Raw genomic sequence first — 18,733 nt, 5'->3', positions numbered from 1 at the left:
TACGCCATTCCTGACCTGTAACCATCATATTAAGTATATCACTCAATTCCCTAACACCTGTTAAGACACATGAACACATCAATCCCTGAAGAATGTCACAGGAACTGTTTCTGGATGGTGTGTGTGTGTGTGTGTGATGTGTCTATATGTATGTCTCTGTGTATATGTCTGTATCTGTATGTATGACTCTCTCTCTCTCTCTCTCTGTGTTGTTCTGTATAAAGAGAAAATATGACAATTATAAGGTAGGGGCAGAGAGAGGAAGAGAAATTATATTTTAAGGAAGAATAAGGCAGGCAGTGGTGGTAAATATCTTTAACCCCAACACTTGGGAGGCAGAGGCAAGGGCATCTCTGAGTTTGAGGCCATCCTCGTCTACACAGTGTGTTCCAGGATATCCAGGGCTACACAGAGAACCCTGTCTCAAAAAAAACAAAACAATAAACAAACAGAATGAAAAGGAAAAATAAGTACTTTGTAAAACACTATTATGAGTCAGCCATGGTGGCTCATGCCTACAATCCTAGAGTGAGGCAGGAGGATCTCAGTTTTGAGGCTAGCCTAGATAAAACCTGGTCTCAAAAAATATTTATTATATATCAGATAAGATTGTATTTCATATGTGTGTATCTATATATCACATTTAATTCTATATACTAACTATTGTGAAATATGTGCTATTGCCTTTTACTCTTTCAAAAACAGTGTCCTAGGGATAGTTGTCGGCGCTGTGTCAAACATGTGATGGAGCAGTTTAAAGGTGGGGAGGTTTGTCTGGCTCAGCTTAGGTTCATGGTCAATCGTTCCATTTTCTTTGCCCCTGAGGGAAGCAGTAGATGAGGGAGCCAAACCATAACCCTCAAACCATAACACATACACAAAAATGAAGTAGAACACTTTATCGTCGTCATACCACTTCAGGCATCATTTTAGCCCGCCATCATTCATTGCCTACCCATTCTCCTGGGTAGAGACATTAAATACTAGTGTCCACACTTTCTTTCCCTAAACCTGAATTATTTTGAAGAAAATTCCAGCCAGAATACCTTTTTTCCCTACAAGTATTTCAGTATAACATCTGACATAAGGATTCTCTTAAAAATACCTTAATATGGGCTGGAAAGATGACTTAGCCATTAAAAGTTAGGCTCATAACCAAAAACATAAAAAATACCTTAATATCCATCAGACATGCTGGTTGGTGCATACCTGTAATCCCAGTGCTCAGAAGGCAGAGACAGATGGATCTCTGTGGTCTCTGTGATTGAAGGGGGCCAGCCTAGACTACATAGAGAATTCCAGGATAGCCAGGGCTACACAGAGAAACCCTTTGTCAAAGCAAACCAAAAACTTTATTCTTATAATTTATCAAGGTTACCAGTGCAAGGGCTCAACTACAGGTTTAAGAAGTATTGGCCAGGTCATGGTTAGAGTGCCCTTTGCTGGTGCTGGTGGACTCAGCAATTGGGTACTGGCATTTCCACACTGTCACATCCTACACCCCATCACATCCTCAGCAGTTGAGTAGTGGTACTTACACACCGTCACATCCTATGACTTGTGGACAACTCAACTGGCCACATCACATCCACTTCAGAGTAAGGACTTACAGAAACCTTTCTTATAACTGTCATTTCTTTTTTAAAAAAATTAACATTTAGGTTAGCATACAAAGCAATTGATTTCATCATGACATCCTCATATATGTGTCATATTTTGTTCCCATTCACCCCCCCCCATGCCCACTGTCCTCATCCATGATCCATCACTCTCTGGCTCATTTCCTTCATTCCCTCAGTTTAGTATTCCATTATTCTCTCTGCGTCCTCATTCCTTTAAGATCTCTTCCTTCCCTCCCTTGATGCCCTGTCTAGTTTCATGAGCTGTATGTGCATACACAAACATATAAATACACAATGTACATACACATTATATATAATTTGAATTAGGTTCTGTATAAAGAGTAAACATGACAGACTCAGAAAGACACATGACTTCCATTTCTTTCTCTGTGTGTGTGTATGTGTGTGTTTGTCTAGTGCATACATGTGAATGTGCAGGTACATGTGCTGTGTGCATACATGTAAGGCAGAAGAAGGCACTGGGCATCTTCTTCTATTGCTTCTACCTTGGTGTCTTGAGATGGGCCTCTCACTGAACCAGAAGTTTGCTGTTTGGGCTATGTTGTCTAGCTGTCTAGCTAATGGATAAACTCCAGGTTTACTGAGAGACCTTGTGTCAGAAAAATAAGTCTATGGGAATTCTAAGCCAGTTTGGTCTACATAGAAAATTCAAGGTCAGCCAGGGATACATGCTGAGATTTTATCTAAATGTTGATGACGAGTCTTGATGATGATTATGATAATGATAATAATGATGATGATGATGATCCAAGAAGACAACCATCAGCAACCTCAGGCCTCCACATAATACCCAGATGCACTTATACAACATATATGTGTGTATAATACATATATATGCATATATATTATATAACACATGCACAAAACCAACAACATGGGCAGCCCATACATAAGGATTGGCTCCTTTCATGTTAGTTCATTCACCACAGCATCAGTACCCCACTCAGTACTTTTTCTTGGTAGATACTGAGTCATTAGACAACATATATGAAATATACCCAACTATGTAATAGCATCCTGCAATTGTTTCCTCAACTGTACCTGACAAATTCTTTGTAAAGGGGGAATATGGGGAAGGAGAACAAAAGGAGGCGGGATTAGTCATGCTGACTTTAGACTTTTCATCCCCACTTTAATTGAGGCTTCTGTTGCTTTGCAGAATAGATATGTTAAATATTTTGAAAAACTGAAAGTTAGCTACCAATGGATTCTCCCTTCAAGAAAAATACTCGTGATAAAAAGATTCATTGTTTATTCTATTCATGGTAAGTGCTTTATTTGGAACTGAAGTGCTGTGCAGAAGGGTCAGTGTTTTCATGCTTGGGAAGGCAACTGCTATTTACAATGTCCAAACATCAACTCTGACCTCTGTAGTTACCAAGTGGCAGCTTGTTGACAGCTCTTAAATGTCCTTCTCCTTCTTTTTTCTTCATCAGCTGGTGTGGGGGGCTTGGGGAAGGTACCCCTGTCCCTTCTCATTGCTTCGCTGACCTCAGTCCAGGGAATATTTCTGGGCCAGCATTAATGGAGGGGCAGGGAAAGAAGATAGCCTAGAGTACTCGAGACCCCTTCTTTCCCATACTCAACTCTAGTTCAAGGTCCATCTTGCAGACATCCCCATATAATTTCCTCGCCTGCCATTTCATTGACCCCCTTTTTCTCACCACCTGATTTCTTCATTTACCCCTTCTCCTCCTGCTACAACCTTCACTAGCATCTTGACGTCAAGATGCCTTAAATACCCAGGCTGCAAGTGTTTTCTTTAATGCCACATAACTACTAAGGCTTGTGTTAGACCAGGCTTATTCCAGTGTCTCCTGCCCTTTAGCAGTTCTTGGGTAAATTCTGCAGTCTCTGACAGTTGTGAGTGTCTGTGTTAATCACAACCTACATAAAGTGGAACATATAAATGGCACTCCCCACCATACCAAGGCTGAGATCATGGGAAAGACAGGGCGGAAAGAGGGTAAGAGTGGATGACTGCAAAGAGACAGTGTTTTCTGAACACAGTGGGAAGTTCACATTTGAACTCACAATAGTAGAGGTAGAACACACAAGACTGGGGCAAGCCCAAACCAGACCAAAGCTCAGCATGAAGAGAGAGGTTGGGCATGAAATCCTATGTCCAGCTGAGGAACCACTGGTGGTTGACAGCTGCTGGCAGAAGATGAGTCAGTTTGCTCTGAAAGTTTAGCTTCTGTCAACTACATTCCAGTGGAAGACTATACATCCAAGAACATTTGGGGAATACAAACTAGTCTTTATGGGTTTCAGTTGAAGAACAAATAGATACAAAGTAGGGGGGTATTGAAGGAATGGATCTAGGAGAGTTGGCAGCAGCAGAAGGTGAACAAGTTACATGGAATTCTCAAAGAATGAATACAAATGTTTTTAACGAAGTTCCTGTGAAGTTGGCAAAGGAGGGAACTAGCTCAAAGTTGAGCAGCTAGAGTTCTGGAGCACATAAGTCAGTACTCACAGAGATCCTCTGAGGAACACACAAAATAATACCTATGTGTATAATCTTTGACATTTGCTCCGTTATTCAGAAAGAAACCTTTAAGACACAATTTAAGGCTGGGCAGTGGTGGCGCACGCCTTTAATAACAGCACTTGGGAGGCGGAGGCAGGCAGATCTCTGTGAGTTTGAGGCCAGCTTGGTTTACAGAGTGAGTTCCAGGACAACTAAGGCTATTACAGAGAAACCCTGTTTCAAACAAAACAAAACAAAGCCAAAAAACCAAGAATAAAAATTGTTTACTAAAAATTCTAAGATTACAAATGTTCTAATAAATTCAAGTATCTCATCCATTGCCCTGACATGATATCTGATCATAAGACTATAGTTTCCCTCAATAATAGTTTCATGTTTATTTAACCTCTGTGGAGACATTGTTTATTTAAAACTAGAATGTTTTATAGATTTAGTCAAAGACCAGAGGCATTAACACAGAAGTACATATCCATGGAACTCTAGCAGGGCATTTCATGGGCTTGATTTGTAATTTCAGTTTAACACAAGGCAGAGGCATTTAAGCACTGTTTAAGGAAGACTCCTTAGGAAGACCCATGGACAGAAATGTGATCTTCTGACCCCAGACTTAAAGGGGGGCTTGCTCTAGATTACATACTAGACTTCAGGAGGCCTACATGTCCGGGTAACATTATTACAGCACCCATGTCAGCAACCAGTCTTGTTTTTTGAAGAAGAATAGTATTCCCTTAAAGAGGTCAGAATAGAAAGGGAATGGTCAGGAAAGGTGTAGACTTGAAAATAGACCACATCTGTCTATGCTGCTGTTTAGGCTTCTCAGCACCTTCCATTGTCTTTGAGCTATTTTGTAGTTTTTTATTTTGCAGAAAATTGATAATTACAAATAATCTGTCCATATAAGTGTAAGTTAATTGTGTCCAATAACTTGTATTTACTCATAAGTTCAGTCATTTCCTACCTGCCTGTTCATGTGTGGTACTTTAAAACACCTGTAACATTATACTTAATTAAACCCAAATTTTGGCAAAGTTCAAACCAATGATATGAAGCTATTTCCGTGAAACAGAAAGGGGTGTATGCGTTCACATTTAGGTGGGAAACAAATATTCACAATTGATTGTTAAAAGTAAATCAAGTTGCCTTGCCCAGCCTTTATACAAGGCTAAGTGCTTAGTCTTACTACAACTTGATATGCCATGTTTTGTTCATATCCTTGGAAGGCTTGCCCTTTTCTGAGTAGAAACAGAGAAGGAGTGGATGGAGTGGGGCAGAGGGGAGGTAGGAATGAGAGACTAGGAGGAGAGAAGGTTGGGGAAACTGTGATCAGGATGTAATGTGTGTGTGTGTATGTATATATATATATATATAATATATGTATATAGAAACCAAAAATTTCATCACCTAAAAATATAAATAAATAATATTGATTACATATTTGTTGCTGAGGAACAAAACAGGTGAAGGATGGGTAAGATAGATTTTTCACTTCATAGGGTTTTTGTTAATTTGTTTTACTTTTGTGTTTTTGAATCACATAGTCTGAAATTTTTAAGTATGTGAGAACTTAAGGGCTTAGATAAATCCATTTTTCTTGTCATATAAGTATTCGACTTCATATAGTTTTGCATTTTTAAATTTTTATCATCTATATTCATTGTAAATGATACTATGTTACATAAAACATTTTCATACACATATATAACAGTTTTGCATTTTATTGATTTCTGGTAGAAGTTTGGTAACTGGAATGGAGCAGAGGAAACAGGCAAGAAGCTACAATTCATAATGATAATCTAGTAAGCTTGTGTTAATGAAGCCTGAACTGTAAAGAAAACAATGTTAAGTGGACCATCAAAAATGACTATGACTTTATTAATCTGTTAAGGTAAAACATGGGGAAAGTTACGCGGAGGCTTCCAAAACCAGGTGTTTGAGGAGAAACAAAGAAGTGGGACCATTAGAACTAGAGACAGGGCCATAAGACCATTTATGTAAAGTTTATACTGAGTGCTAAAGGAAGTCTGACTATGGCCGCCCTGTGTCTTCATATAGATTACTTCACAAACTGGACTCAGGGTAGAATAAGAGGAATAATTTTTTGAATGTCATGATTGGAAGTCCAGGAAAATTTGTCAGCCACCTTCCCTGTTTTTTTTTTTTCTAGAAAGATGAAACAATGGGATTCTAACTCTTAGGAAGTAAATTATGTTTTTTTTCTCTCCCTTTCTATCCTTATAAATTCTGCTTTAGGAGACAAAATTGGGTTTTTGAAGTCTTTGTTTTTCAAAGACAAAATCTATACAAGGTCAAATGATTAAATATGACCACTTTGTTCAGTAAGATCATTAGTCTCTTTTCAGGCTGGAGTGTCAGTAGGAGAGCTGTTTTGACTTTTAACAACTCTATATTTTTCACTTTTACTTAGGTGTTGGAAAAGGTGATGGGAGTGATCTGGAAATACAGATACTAATGTGGCAAGAGATTGCATTCTCCTGTTTTTCTTCCAAAAATTGTATGGTAAGAGAAAACACATGAACTGAAATCCTGGTTTTACTTTTGCTTTTGTTGGTGCGTGCATGCGGCGGGTTATGGTTGCATGCGGAATCCACATGCCTAGGTTGGGTGCCTGCTTTAATGGCTAACCACCTCAATTTTTGAGACTGAGTATCGAACTGATCCTGGCACTGGCTAATTCAGACAGACCAGGGATCCTCCTGTCTCCACATCGCCTGTGCTGGGATTATGGGAATGATCCTCCACACCCAGCTTCTTATGTAGGTGCTGAGGATCCAAACTCTGGCTGATAATTTTGCTGGGCATAGTAATCTTGGTTAACACCTGTGTTATTTTTATTTTTCATTTTTTAAGTTTTTGAGACTGTAATTATAACATTTCTCCCTTCTCTTACCTCTTCAAACCCTCTCATATGCTGCTCCTTGCTTTCATCCAAACTGATGACCCCTTTTTCCATTAATTAGTATTGCATGTGTGTATGTATATTTATGTACATGGATATTCATAAATATAACCTGTTCCATCTATATAATGTTACTTGTGTGCGTGTTTTCAGGGTTGGCCATGTGGTATTGAATAGCCAGTCTGTGTGCTTTTTCCTGGTGCCTAGAATTCTTGTGTAGGGTTGAGGCCCCATGGCTTTTCCCTGTCTACTTTGGCATGTCTATTAGTGTTATCCTTGTTCAGCTCTTGTTTGGCCAGTCATATTGGGAACATTTTATGTGTATCACTTCCCACAATTACTAGAAGACACAGTATCACAGCAAATTCCCTGATCAGTTGGCTCTGAAAATCTTTCTGCCCCCTCTTCCACAATTTTCCGTGACTTCACTAGCACTGAGTATTTAGCTAGGTTTCCAGTACCAGGCATGGTTTTCCTCTGGTTGAATGGGACTCAAGTCCAATTAAAGAGCTGTAGGTTACTACTAAGGCATGTATGCCACTGTGCCCTTAGGCTTATCATGTCATGTTAGTCATTCATGTGCCTCATATGTGTCATAGCTAAGTACAACTGTGGGTTGCCTCCTTCCTTTAGAAGTTTGGGTGGCACCAGCCTGGTCTACAAGAGCGAGTTCCAGGACAGCATCCAAAAGCCACAGAGAAACCCTGTCTTGAAAAACCAAAAAAGAAAAAAAAGGTTTGGATGGCACGTTCCGGTGGTGTTTGTGTTCTTTTAGAGCTTGGAGTGCACTACTCCAGGGTCTTCTGGCTTTTAAAGTTTACATTGATAATTCAGCAGTTATCCTGCTGTTTTTACTTTATATGTGACTTGTTTTTCTCTTGCAGTTTTCAATATGCCCTCCTGGTTCTATATATTGTTTCAACTATAATATACCACAGTAAGTTTCTTTTCTGGTCCCTTATGTTAGGTGGTCCATGTACTTCTTGTATCTTTATATGTATGCCTTTCCTTAATTTGGGGAAATTTCCTTCTACAACCTGGTCTATGACCTTCACTGGGAATTCTTCTCCATCTATGCCTGTAATTCATAGTTTTGGTCTTTTCATGGGGTCTTAAAGTTCCTCATATTCCTATGTGCTATGAATTTCTTTATATTCTTTGCTTGAGTGCTCCAATTTTTCCACTTCACTCTCGTCTTCATGTTCTATCTTCTATTTGACCCATTCTATTGGTACAGCTTTCCCCTGAGCTTTCTAATTGGGTTATTGAGTTTTTCAATTCATCATTTCAGCTTGTGTTTTCCTCAGTATTTCTGTCTTTCTGCTGTACTCATTTTTTAGATCCTGTCTTTTCTTCATTATTTCATTCAACCATGTTTGTGTTTTCTTGGACTTCACTTGGGAGTTTAAGTTAATTGAGAGATTTAAACTGTTTAAACTCCATGAGTTCTTTGCTCATCATCGTTATTTTTAAATCCTGTGTCCTGGGTTCATCTAAGTAATTCTCATTGGAGAACACATCTTTCACATTTGTTATGATTTTTTTCCAAAGTGACCTGGGCATGTGGAGTTCTTTTTTTGGATGTATATCAGATGTGGAATTCTAGTCTGCTCTGTTTAGTAGACGTTGGCTTTGTTGGTTGCCACCCATGTTTGGTTGATCTGAGACATCAGCTATGAAGAGTTGGTAGGTCAGTTCTCTGGTTCTCAGTGTTGATTATTTTTTACGTGTACAGGTGTTTTTGCATGCCTGTATGTGTACACCATGTGCCCAGAGAAACCAGAATAGGGTATCAGATTGCCACCAGAGTTACGAATGGTTGTCAGCCACCATGTGGGTTCTGGGAACCAAATCCAAGTTCTCTGGAAGAATAGCCCGTGCTTGTAACTGCTGAACCATCTCTCCAGCCCCTTGGTGTTGATTTTTGATTAGATGGGTGTGGGTGATTCTGATTCAGTGGTAACCAAGAAGTGTATGAATGGGACTTATGACTGGGTCTGCCCGGGATGGTGTGCAAGCTTCACTAGCTGAGCTATGCATAGGAGTATGTGCAGATGAGATGTAAGCTGGAGTATTCACCAAGCTAGGCTGATGAGTGCACAGGCTGTGCTAGTAAGGCGAGGCCTTGGGTTTGGCATAGCCAGGTGATGCTCTGTGAGAATTACCAGGCTAGGTCAGCACAGAAGCTGCTAACACAGCTAGGCCTGAGTAGTGGGAATGTCATATGTGGTTCAGATTGCAAGGAACTCACTAGGATAGATGGGTGCAAAGGCTGCACAACCAGCACAAGACATGGGGTATGGGGATGGCAGGCATAGTGCCTTTTTTTTCAGAAAGGCTTCAATATAGGAATATCAGATGGCATATTTCCAGCAGTAATGCTTTCTTGGTTAAGGTCTATTTAGCACTGTATTTTTCAACACTGTCCTGTCATAGCCTTCAACAGATGTAAGGTTAATTTAAATAGTTTAGTTATTATTTCATAGGATTAATATCTACATATATATATATATATATATATATATATATATATATATATATGAAATGACTGGGCTATGGTACCATGAATACTTGATAAATTCAGGGTGTTTGAGGGAGTAAAAGTGGATTTCACTCTTATACTTCTTAACCAAGCATGTAGTTCTGAATTTCATGTTTATCCACAGATATTTCATGATGTTGAAACAGACAGACTAATAATTAATGTATTCAACTGTCCAGCTCTATATGATGATGTGAAAGTGAAATTTCTCTCTCTGGTGAGTAATCAAGATGCACCTTGTTCTTGCCTAGTCTTTTTCTTTTGTTTTAGTTAGTTGAGACAGAGTTTCACAATCCAGGTTGTCCGGAAGCTTACCAGGCAACACAGGCTGGCATTGAACCTGTGTTCCTCCTGCCTCAGCTTCTCAAGTGCTGTGGTTACAGGTTTGTGTCACCGAGCATGGCTCTTTCTTCTTAGTCTTTTGAATGATTTTGGTTTGGAATTTCCTTTGCTACAATTCCCAATAAAGAAATGACAGACATTAGCCCATGGCCAGGAGGTTAGAAGAAAGCAACAAATCAGAATGAAACATTTTCCCCTAAAGAATACATATAATATTTTAGTTTCTTTTATGAATTCCATATAATAAACATAGTAATTTTCAAATAAAAATAGAAACATTTTGATTTAAAAAACAAGTGTACTACAAAGTAGTGATTATGTTTTTGTTTTGTATCTTTAAAATATATTGTAGCCACTGGGAGTTTGGGTATATGTCTTTAATACCAGCACTCAGGAGACAGAGGCAAGTGAATCTCTGTGAATTTGAGGATAGCCTGGTGTTAAGTGAAGCTTTTTCTTTTGCTAGCCGCTTTGGTTATCCCCCGCCAGTCGCCTGGGCTCTGCCGCGCCAGCCTGGTTCTAGATCCGCAAGAGTCCCAAATAAACACACAGGAGGCTATATTAATTATGAAGCTGTTGGCCTTGTTTGTCTCTTACTGGCTAGCTCTGCCTTAATTACCCCATAATTGTTAATCTAAGTATGTTTCTTACCGGAGAATAGTTCCCGGCGTCCTACCCCCATGGCGTCACATGTTGACTCTCTTGTGTTTCCCCTTCCCAGAATCCTCCTCAACTCCTAGTCCCTCCTATCTAGGTTTTCTATTGGCCAGACAGTACTTTATTGACAAATGCACAGGCAAATAACAGGACTTCCCCAACATCTCCTCTTTTCTGTTTAAACAAAAGAAAGGTCTTAATTTTAACATAGTCAAATTGTATATGACAGAACAGTTATCAAGTAAACATAGTTACAATATTTTAGCAAGATTTACAGAAAATATCATCCATCCCATCCTTGTGAGTCAAAAGTTCTATATGTATCTTTTATCATAACTAAGGAAAACTATAATTATAACTATCTGTCTTCAACTCCATCAAAGACCACAGAAGGATAATATATAAACACTAGGATTAACAGAGATATCTTACTGCCTGGACAGTCACCCGAAGTTCCTCTGTAACGTTGGGGCATCCATCTTCAGCCCATAGGCCACAATGTGTCCAGAAGATTTCTCAGCAAAGCAGGAAATTTCAAACTGTCCATCTGCATTGGCAGTCTGTAAGTCATTTTTCTTTGTCCTGCAGAAAGTCTCGTAGACTCTTCATGAAGCAGGAACCCTGTAAGACTGAGTTCAGTAGTCACTTTCGTGTGGGTCCTGCTTGTCCAGTTTATACAACAACAGTCAAGAAGTACAGGCAAGAGCAGTTCTTGCCCAAATGGCTAATCTTGCCATGTTGAAAGCAAACTGCATAGCAAGTTTCTTCGATGCCCATCTTCCTCTCAGACGTAATTGGTGCTGCCAGGAGCAGACATTTCTCATTGTCAAGAAAAACCCTAAACCATTTTAAATGCCATGTTCTGAAGGTCTTTGAGAGGTTTGAAGACTGTCCATCTCAAATATATTTTTGTATATCTAGAAAACCTAACTTACCTAACTATAAATTCTAACTATTATAAGTAACTATCTATTGTCTGTATTTAATTATGCATTACATTTTAAAAGAACAGTGTAAGTACAATACTTAGTCAAGAGGAGAAATATACTTATCACAAAATTGACTTTGAATTTGTATCAATAAATGAAAAACAATACCCATAACATAATTCCCCTTTTTACCATTAAAAAAGATTGGCTGTGATCACTAGCCAATTATAAACAATCCCATTTAGATGAAAACAAAGATTTATAAACAAGATGGGAATTGGGACGTCGCTCATTCCAAACTGCTTCCTGCTGGAAGGGGGCGCTGTTTATACCATGGGGATCATGACAAAACTCAGAAACCTGTATAAGTCCGTATTTTCGGGGTCTGTAAGACTGCATCATCTTCGCTGTTTCGATTGTTGGAACACCTGGGACACTGCTTCCGGGGGTCTTGGTTCGTCAAACCACAAAAGCCTGGAAGGAATCCTTAGCTTTTCATTTTCTGTAGAAACATAAATAAAAACTCCTTTTCCAAGTAACATATCCTTACACTTAAATTTTGAAGTCAAGGCATTTTTAAAAGATAGAAGTTGGATTACTTCAGCAGCATTTATAATCAAGTGTACTTTAGCAGCAGTTCCTTCCTGAGCAAGCAAAAAACTGAAAAACACAATAGCGTACAGTATCCAGACTCTCTGTGTATTTTCCATCTTTACGTGGCTTATTTATTTATCTATTATTACTTTATTTCTTTCACTTTTATTTATTTTTCTCTGAGACAGGGTTTCTCTTTGGAAATCCACCTGCCTCTGCCTCTGGAGCAATCCTACCGGCGTGCGCCACCACAACACCGGCTTTTGTATTTATTTACCACTTTGTCGTTTCATTTTCTCTCTCAATCTCACGTATATTTTTAAACACACTGTAAACCTTTAGAGATTTTCTTCATCCAAGTCTGACTTTACTGTAAATCTTTATGTTTTTCTGACCACGTGTCTTATCTGTTAAACCGCGGCTGTTTTAAACTGCCGGTTTTTCCGTCAAGATGGCGGGCATAAGCGTGACTGCAGCTTACCGCCTCAGTCCATGCTGACATCCAGCAAAACCTGCCACTTCCAGCTGTACGTACACGCCTTTTAATTGTTAGCAGAGTCTCTTAAAACAACCTTGTTGGTTTTTTTTTTCTTTTTATGCCGAGTCAGGAAGACTCCGGTAAGCAAGCCACGTGAATCTCGGCTTGTTGATAGCAAAACAGAGCACAACTGAGAAAATGCTGCTACCAAAATTCTGTGCTTCTCTCCGTTCTTCTGTTTCTAAAATTCCTTTAAATCTTTTGTTATTTTGCGTGGAAATTCATCATCCCACTTCTGACACCATTCTGTTAAGAGAAGCTTTTTCTTTTGCTAGCCGCTTTGGTTTATCCCCCCGCCAGTCGCCTGGGCTCTGCCACGCCAGCCTGGTTCTAGATCCGCAAGAGTCCCAAATAAACACACAGGAGGCTATATTAATTATGAAGCTGTTGGCCTTGTTTGTCTCTTACTGGCTAGCTCTGCCTTAAGTAATTACCCCATAATTGTTAATCTAAGTATGTTTCTTACCGGAGAATAGTTCCCGGCGTCCTACCCCCATGGCATCACATGTTGACTCTCTTGTGTTTCCTCTTCCCAGAATCCTCCTGGACTCCTAGTCCCTCCTATCTAGGTTTTCTATTGGCCAGACAGTACTTTATTGACAAATGCACAGGCAAATAACAGGACTTCCCCAACAGCCTGGTATATGTTGTGAGTTCCAGACCAACTGGGTTACATAGTGAGATTCTGCCTCCCCAAAACCCAAGATGACAAACAAACAAAACACCATATTGTTCCCAATAATTTATAACATACATTAAAAGAAAGGTTTTTAACTTACCTTTGAATTGATAAACAGTATAGTAGTTTTATTAAGCTTGGCGGTGGTGGTGCATGCCTTTTAATCCCAACACTTGGGAGGCCAGAGGCCAAATGAGTCTGAGGCCAGTCAGGACTATTACACCAAAAAAAATGTTTTAGTAATCTTAATCCTGCCTAATGAAAAACTGGGAATGTCTTCCATGGCCAAGAATGAACACTGAGTCCATGTGTGCTAGGTAGGTATGGTGGAGACGATCACAGAACACAAAAGGTAAGAACAGAAGCTTTTTATTACATAAGGATCCCAGAAAGAAGACAGCCTCATGGGAAGGAAGAAGGGAGTCACCTAAAAGCAATAGAAAAGGACCTCACTCAATATGATCTTTCCTAGTTCCATCCGTTTATGTGCAAAGTTCACGATTTCATTTTTCTTAACATCTAGATAGTACGCCATAACGTGTAAGTGTCACATTCTCATTGTCCACTCATCAGTTGAAGTACACTGGGCTGTTTCCATTTCCTAGCTATTGTGAACAGAGCAGTAATGGACGTGGCTGAGGAAAGTAACTGGGGAATAGGATGTTGAGACCTTTGGACCATATGGTAGACTTGTTTTTAGTGTTTTCAGAATTCACACTGATTTCCATGGGGCCTGTACCAGTTTGCAATCCCAAGAGTGAATGAAAGTTCCTATTTCTCCACACCCCAGTTTATTGATCTTTCCCAATCTTATTGGGGAAAGATGAAACCTCAAAGTTGTTTTGATTTGCTAATTGCTAGGGATGATAAACTTTTTTGGATATATTACTTATCTATTTTCCCCCTCTTTTGAGAACTCTGTCCATGTCCATTTTAAAATGTCCTTTTATTATTGTTATTATTTATTTTTTGAGTGCTTTATATATTCTGGATATTAATCCTCTGTCAGATACATAGCTATTGCCCTTGATTGTCCCCCTTCCCCCCTCCTCCCCATCTCCCTCCCACCCAGTGTTGGAGGATAAATCTCTACTGCTTGAAACCAGGCGGTGGTGACACACGCCTTTAATCCCAGCACTTGGGAGGCAGAGGCAGGCGGCTCTCTATGAGTTTGAGTCCAGCCTGGTTTACAGAGCAAGTTCCAGGACAGGATCCAAAGCTACACAGGGAAACCATGTCTGGAAGAAACAAAAAAAAGTGTAAGAGCCAGAACATTGGGAGTGTACAGTAGTGATATTACATCAGAAGCTACATCCATTAAAATTTCATCAGCAAGGACAATAACAATAGACATGCTAACATGGACTGGTTCAGGAAGCTCAAGAGGCCTCAACTCTACACCAAGAACTGCAGGCAACTAGGGAATTCTGAGAGCTGGAGAAATAGTCTCTTCCCTCAGTATGAGCACACTAATTGTTCATGCAATACCAAATGGTCAACACTAAAAACATACATACAAGTAACATTATACAGCCTGAGCAACTTGTACTTACATAGGAATATGTATGTATGTATGCATGTATGTATGTATGTGTGTATTCACACATGTATTTAACAACAATTAATGAAAACAGAGGCTATGAATTCCAAAAAGAACAAGGAGGTTCTTTTGGAGGAAATGTTCCTTCCTTCTCTTTCCTTCTTCCACCCTCCTATATGCTCTCCCCTTCCCCCCTCTCATATTTTAAGATTTCATCCTTCCACATTATCATGTCTATTGGTGTTGACATTGTTTAGGTCATGTATAAGCAGCCATATTGTTGTGATCATGGATGAAGCCTGCCTATCACTTCTAACACATCTCATAGCTTATTTCCTGGTCTTCTGGCTTTTACAATGTTTCTGACCCCTCTTCCCTGTTGATCCTTGAGTCTTAGGTACAGGAGGTGTGCTGTGGATGTGTCCATTGGAGCAAGGTTCTCCATGATAAGTTGTTCTCAATATTTTGACCAGTTATGTTTTTTTTGTAGTTGTTTTTGTAATGATCTCTGTCTGCTACAAAGAAAAGCTTCTTTGTCGAGGTTTAAGAGCTACACTTAACTGTGGGTGTGAGGGTAAGTATTTAGACTGCAGTTAGGAATTATGCTGGTTTAGTAAAGTGATTATTCTCTAAGATCCATGACCACTAGCTCCAGGTAGTTGGCTAGGTTTCTGGCACCAGTCATGACTTATCTCCTGATGAGTGGGCCTTCAGCTGTTGGTTTATGCCAAGATAGAGTGCCACTGTTGCCATAGTGCTGATGGCTGGGTAGGACTATTGCTTGCTTTCCTCCCCTCACAGGATACAGAGAGCTTCCAGAGGCTTTGTCAGGTTCAGCTTGGCTCTTCTGAGTCCTGTGTCGAAAAGTCCATGGTGTTTTCAGCAATAGGGACTTACCGTCAACCTCTGGGAGGCAATCAATGGTAAAAGCAATAGTCTATATTGTTTGGGGAATCTCTGGGTCTTCTCTGGCCAATAATTTGAAATGAAACAGTTTCTCACACTTGGTACTGAGGGTTTTGTTGGTCTATTGCCCTTGGTGGGAATGCTGTCAGCTCAAATGGCATAACATACATATATATATATATATACATATATATACATATATATTACTATATATAAATTTACAATAAAAATGATTCCTTATGCCATTTTAATGCATAAAAGTTACATTTTAATGAAGTTCAATTTGTCTGCGTCTTTTACTGCAATGCATTAATTTGAGATTTATAGTTTAATTGAAAATTACCAGTGAAGTAATACATTTTTAACAATAAATATTCCTTAAAATTTTTAACACTGAGAAAGCAATAGTCTCTTGAAGCCTTCTGTCTTGAGCGTATCATTATGAACTGTAAAGTGCTATGTATTTAATGTATGTGATTGCTTAATGTTTTTACAGGAATAAGGGAAGAAATTTTAAACTCATTGGAATCATTAATTCTTTGTATCAGTTTTATCATGAAACTAACCTTTTCTTTAACCATGCCTTTTTTAGAATCTCCCTAGATACTATGATGACTGCCCGTTTTTCTTTTGGTTTCATACTGCTTTTATACGAAATAACAGGTAGGGATACATTGTAAGCCAACAGAACAACTTAATATCCCATGTGTGTATTATGTCAAGGTTTATGCCGGATGTCCTAAGTTCAACTTACAGAAACAAAACAAAATCCTTGAGTCTTCATTCCAATGCATTAATCGCCTTAATGTGGTTTTAAAATCTTTTTAGAGTCTGTTTGTATTTATTAATGAAATACACGTACAGCACAATATACATTTGCAGTTTGTTTCCTTTTATCTTAATTTTTCATGGAACCCCATCCCATTAGCTGCTCCCACCTCCACTCTGTTCCCCTCACTTGAGACATCATGTGACTTGGTAAAGGTTATTTTCAAAATACAGCTGCTTCTCAAACCCCAGTGTTGGATTAATCACAAGCACTGTTCCCTTGGACTATAAGTTAAAATGTATTATACTCAGATTTTGAGTGTGACAGTAAATTCCTTCCATGAAGTTGAACATACATTTACTTAGTGTCTTGAGTTTAGCAAGGCCTCAAAGAGTGTTGGCTAAGTGGCACCCAACCACCAAATTCCAAGTGTGAGCCAGAGGTGTCCACAGCTTAGAAGTTGGTTGGTACACCTAACATCTAGGGCAGCAGTACTAGTGAAGTCACCTAAAATCAATTGTGATAATTTCCCACTTAAATATGATATTAGAAATTGAATTAGAAATATGTATTTAAAAATTAATTGGATTTGATTATTCCAAAGAATCTTCTCGTGGTTATGAGAACAAGGGGGAGACACAGACAGGCAGGCAGATAGACAGATAGACAGAGAATCCACTACAGTAGAAAAATAATTTTTTAACTCAGTTAATAGATGGTGTTGAAGTGGTTGTCATTAAACAGGCCATTAGTCCATGTTGATATAGGAAAAGTAAAGTTGGACCACTTTAATGCTTGCTTTTACATAAGATGTTAAAGATGTTTGTAACATTTAATTTGCATATGGATAAAACAAACTGTTTATATGGTGAGGAGACAGCTATTAGGCCAAAACACAAAGTTCTTCACTTAAAGGAGAAGCGATATTCTATTACTGGATTTTATTGCACACCTCTGGAGTATGTATGCCTCACTTATAGAAATATCACTAATAAGATCATAAGAACCAGTGTTGGAAGACTCAGCAACATGTCCTTATCAAGGTAGAGTTGGAAGGACTCAACCAATACATAGTAGGGGTCTGAGGCTCTCATCGTTAGGGAGGTCTTTTCCCTGAAGCACCAACAAAGTAATCTACTGCGTGACTTTCTCTAAGTCCTAATAGAAAACGTAATGATTTTTTTCCTATTTTTAGGCTTTATCTACCAAGACATGAATTGGATAATACTCATAAACCAAAAGCATGGAAATTTTACAGTCCAAAGTTTGCAGTAGAGGTGTATTTTGATGAGATAAAGTTGTTGAATAAGTAGCTGTTGAGTAAGTGCCAGTCTCCTTCCTGATAGAATCATGTTCTTCCCAATCAATGCTACAAATTTATGTCTTCTAACCTATGTCTTTGATGGTACGTCTGTATTATATACATGTGTGAGTATGTACATATGTTTCTGGAAAATAAATGTATACAGGAAAAATAATGTCAATGGTCTTTTTCTTTATTTTTTTTTATTTTTTTATTTTTTGGTTTTTCGAGACAGGGTTTCTCTGTATTGTTTTGGAGTCTGTCCTGGAACTCGTTCTGTAGACCAGGCTAGCCTCGAACTCACAGAGATCTGCCTGCCTCTGCCTCCCGAGTGCTGTGATTAAAGGCGTATGCCATTCACGCTCGGCTCGGTATTTTTCTTTTGAAGGCACATACAATATGACCTTTCTCTTTTTGATAAAGGGTCTCACTATATAGTCCTTGCTGGCCTGTAATTCACTATGTAGGCTAGAATTGAAGTCAGAAATCCACCTGCCTCTGCCTCATGAGTGTTGGGATTAAAGGTGTGTATCACCATGCTTGGCTCTCTGTACTGTTTGGAACATACATTACATAGGAGTATTAGGTATCGTTTTTTAAAGAACTTTGAAATAATAAATCTTTGCTGTCAAAAATTTGAGCTATATAGAGATTGTGTGTTCCCATAACACACATGTACTTACATGTTTCTGAACAAGTATTATTTTGTGTTTTACGTTTGTAATTTGCCTCTATGGATTCACAGATTAAGATACATCAGATTGGCAGCAGTGCCAAGAATTTTTTCTTTGTTTTGGTGTGTTATTTGCATACTTGTTATGTATATGTATATGTGCATGGGTGTGCTTGTGCCATTGTATACACATAGCTGTCAGAGTAC

At 38.9% G+C, this 18,733-nt stretch overlaps 1 protein-coding gene across 8 annotated transcripts in view; it reads left to right on the top strand.

Moving 5' to 3' along the window:
* LOC101839447 (phosphatidylinositol 3,4,5-trisphosphate 3-phosphatase TPTE2-like) overlaps nucleotides 1-18,028 on the top strand; it is a 67,502-nt gene extending 49,474 nt beyond the window's left edge. For 4 of the 8 annotated variants that reach the window (XM_040733520.1, XM_040733519.1, XM_040733521.1 and 1 more), the window contains 5 exons: nucleotides 2,803-2,908; nucleotides 6,563-6,654; nucleotides 9,721-9,813; nucleotides 16,374-16,444; nucleotides 17,746-18,028. In XM_040733520.1, coding sequence (XP_040589454.1) covers nucleotides 2,803-2,908; nucleotides 6,563-6,654; nucleotides 9,721-9,813; nucleotides 16,374-16,444; nucleotides 17,746-17,863 — 480 coding nt within the window. In that variant the 3' untranslated portion in view covers nucleotides 17,864-18,028. Of the gene's footprint in view, nucleotides 1-2,802; nucleotides 2,909-5,868; nucleotides 6,023-6,562; nucleotides 6,655-7,938; nucleotides 7,992-9,720; nucleotides 9,814-16,373; nucleotides 16,445-17,745 lie in introns of those variants that run through there. The other 4 variants (XR_005872341.1, XR_005872340.1, XM_040733522.1 and 1 more) reach the window with 4 other exon arrangements.
* Nucleotides 18,029-18,733: the final 705 nt, after the last annotated feature.

The sequence above is a fragment of the Mesocricetus auratus genome, unplaced genomic scaffold (genome assembly GCF_017639785.1).
Source record: "Mesocricetus auratus isolate SY011 unplaced genomic scaffold, BCM_Maur_2.0 Super-Scaffold_100031, whole genome shotgun sequence".
In the NCBI taxonomy this organism is placed as follows: domain Eukaryota; kingdom Metazoa; phylum Chordata; class Mammalia; order Rodentia; family Cricetidae; genus Mesocricetus; species Mesocricetus auratus.
This window is presented reverse-complemented; position numbering and strand designations above follow the sequence as displayed.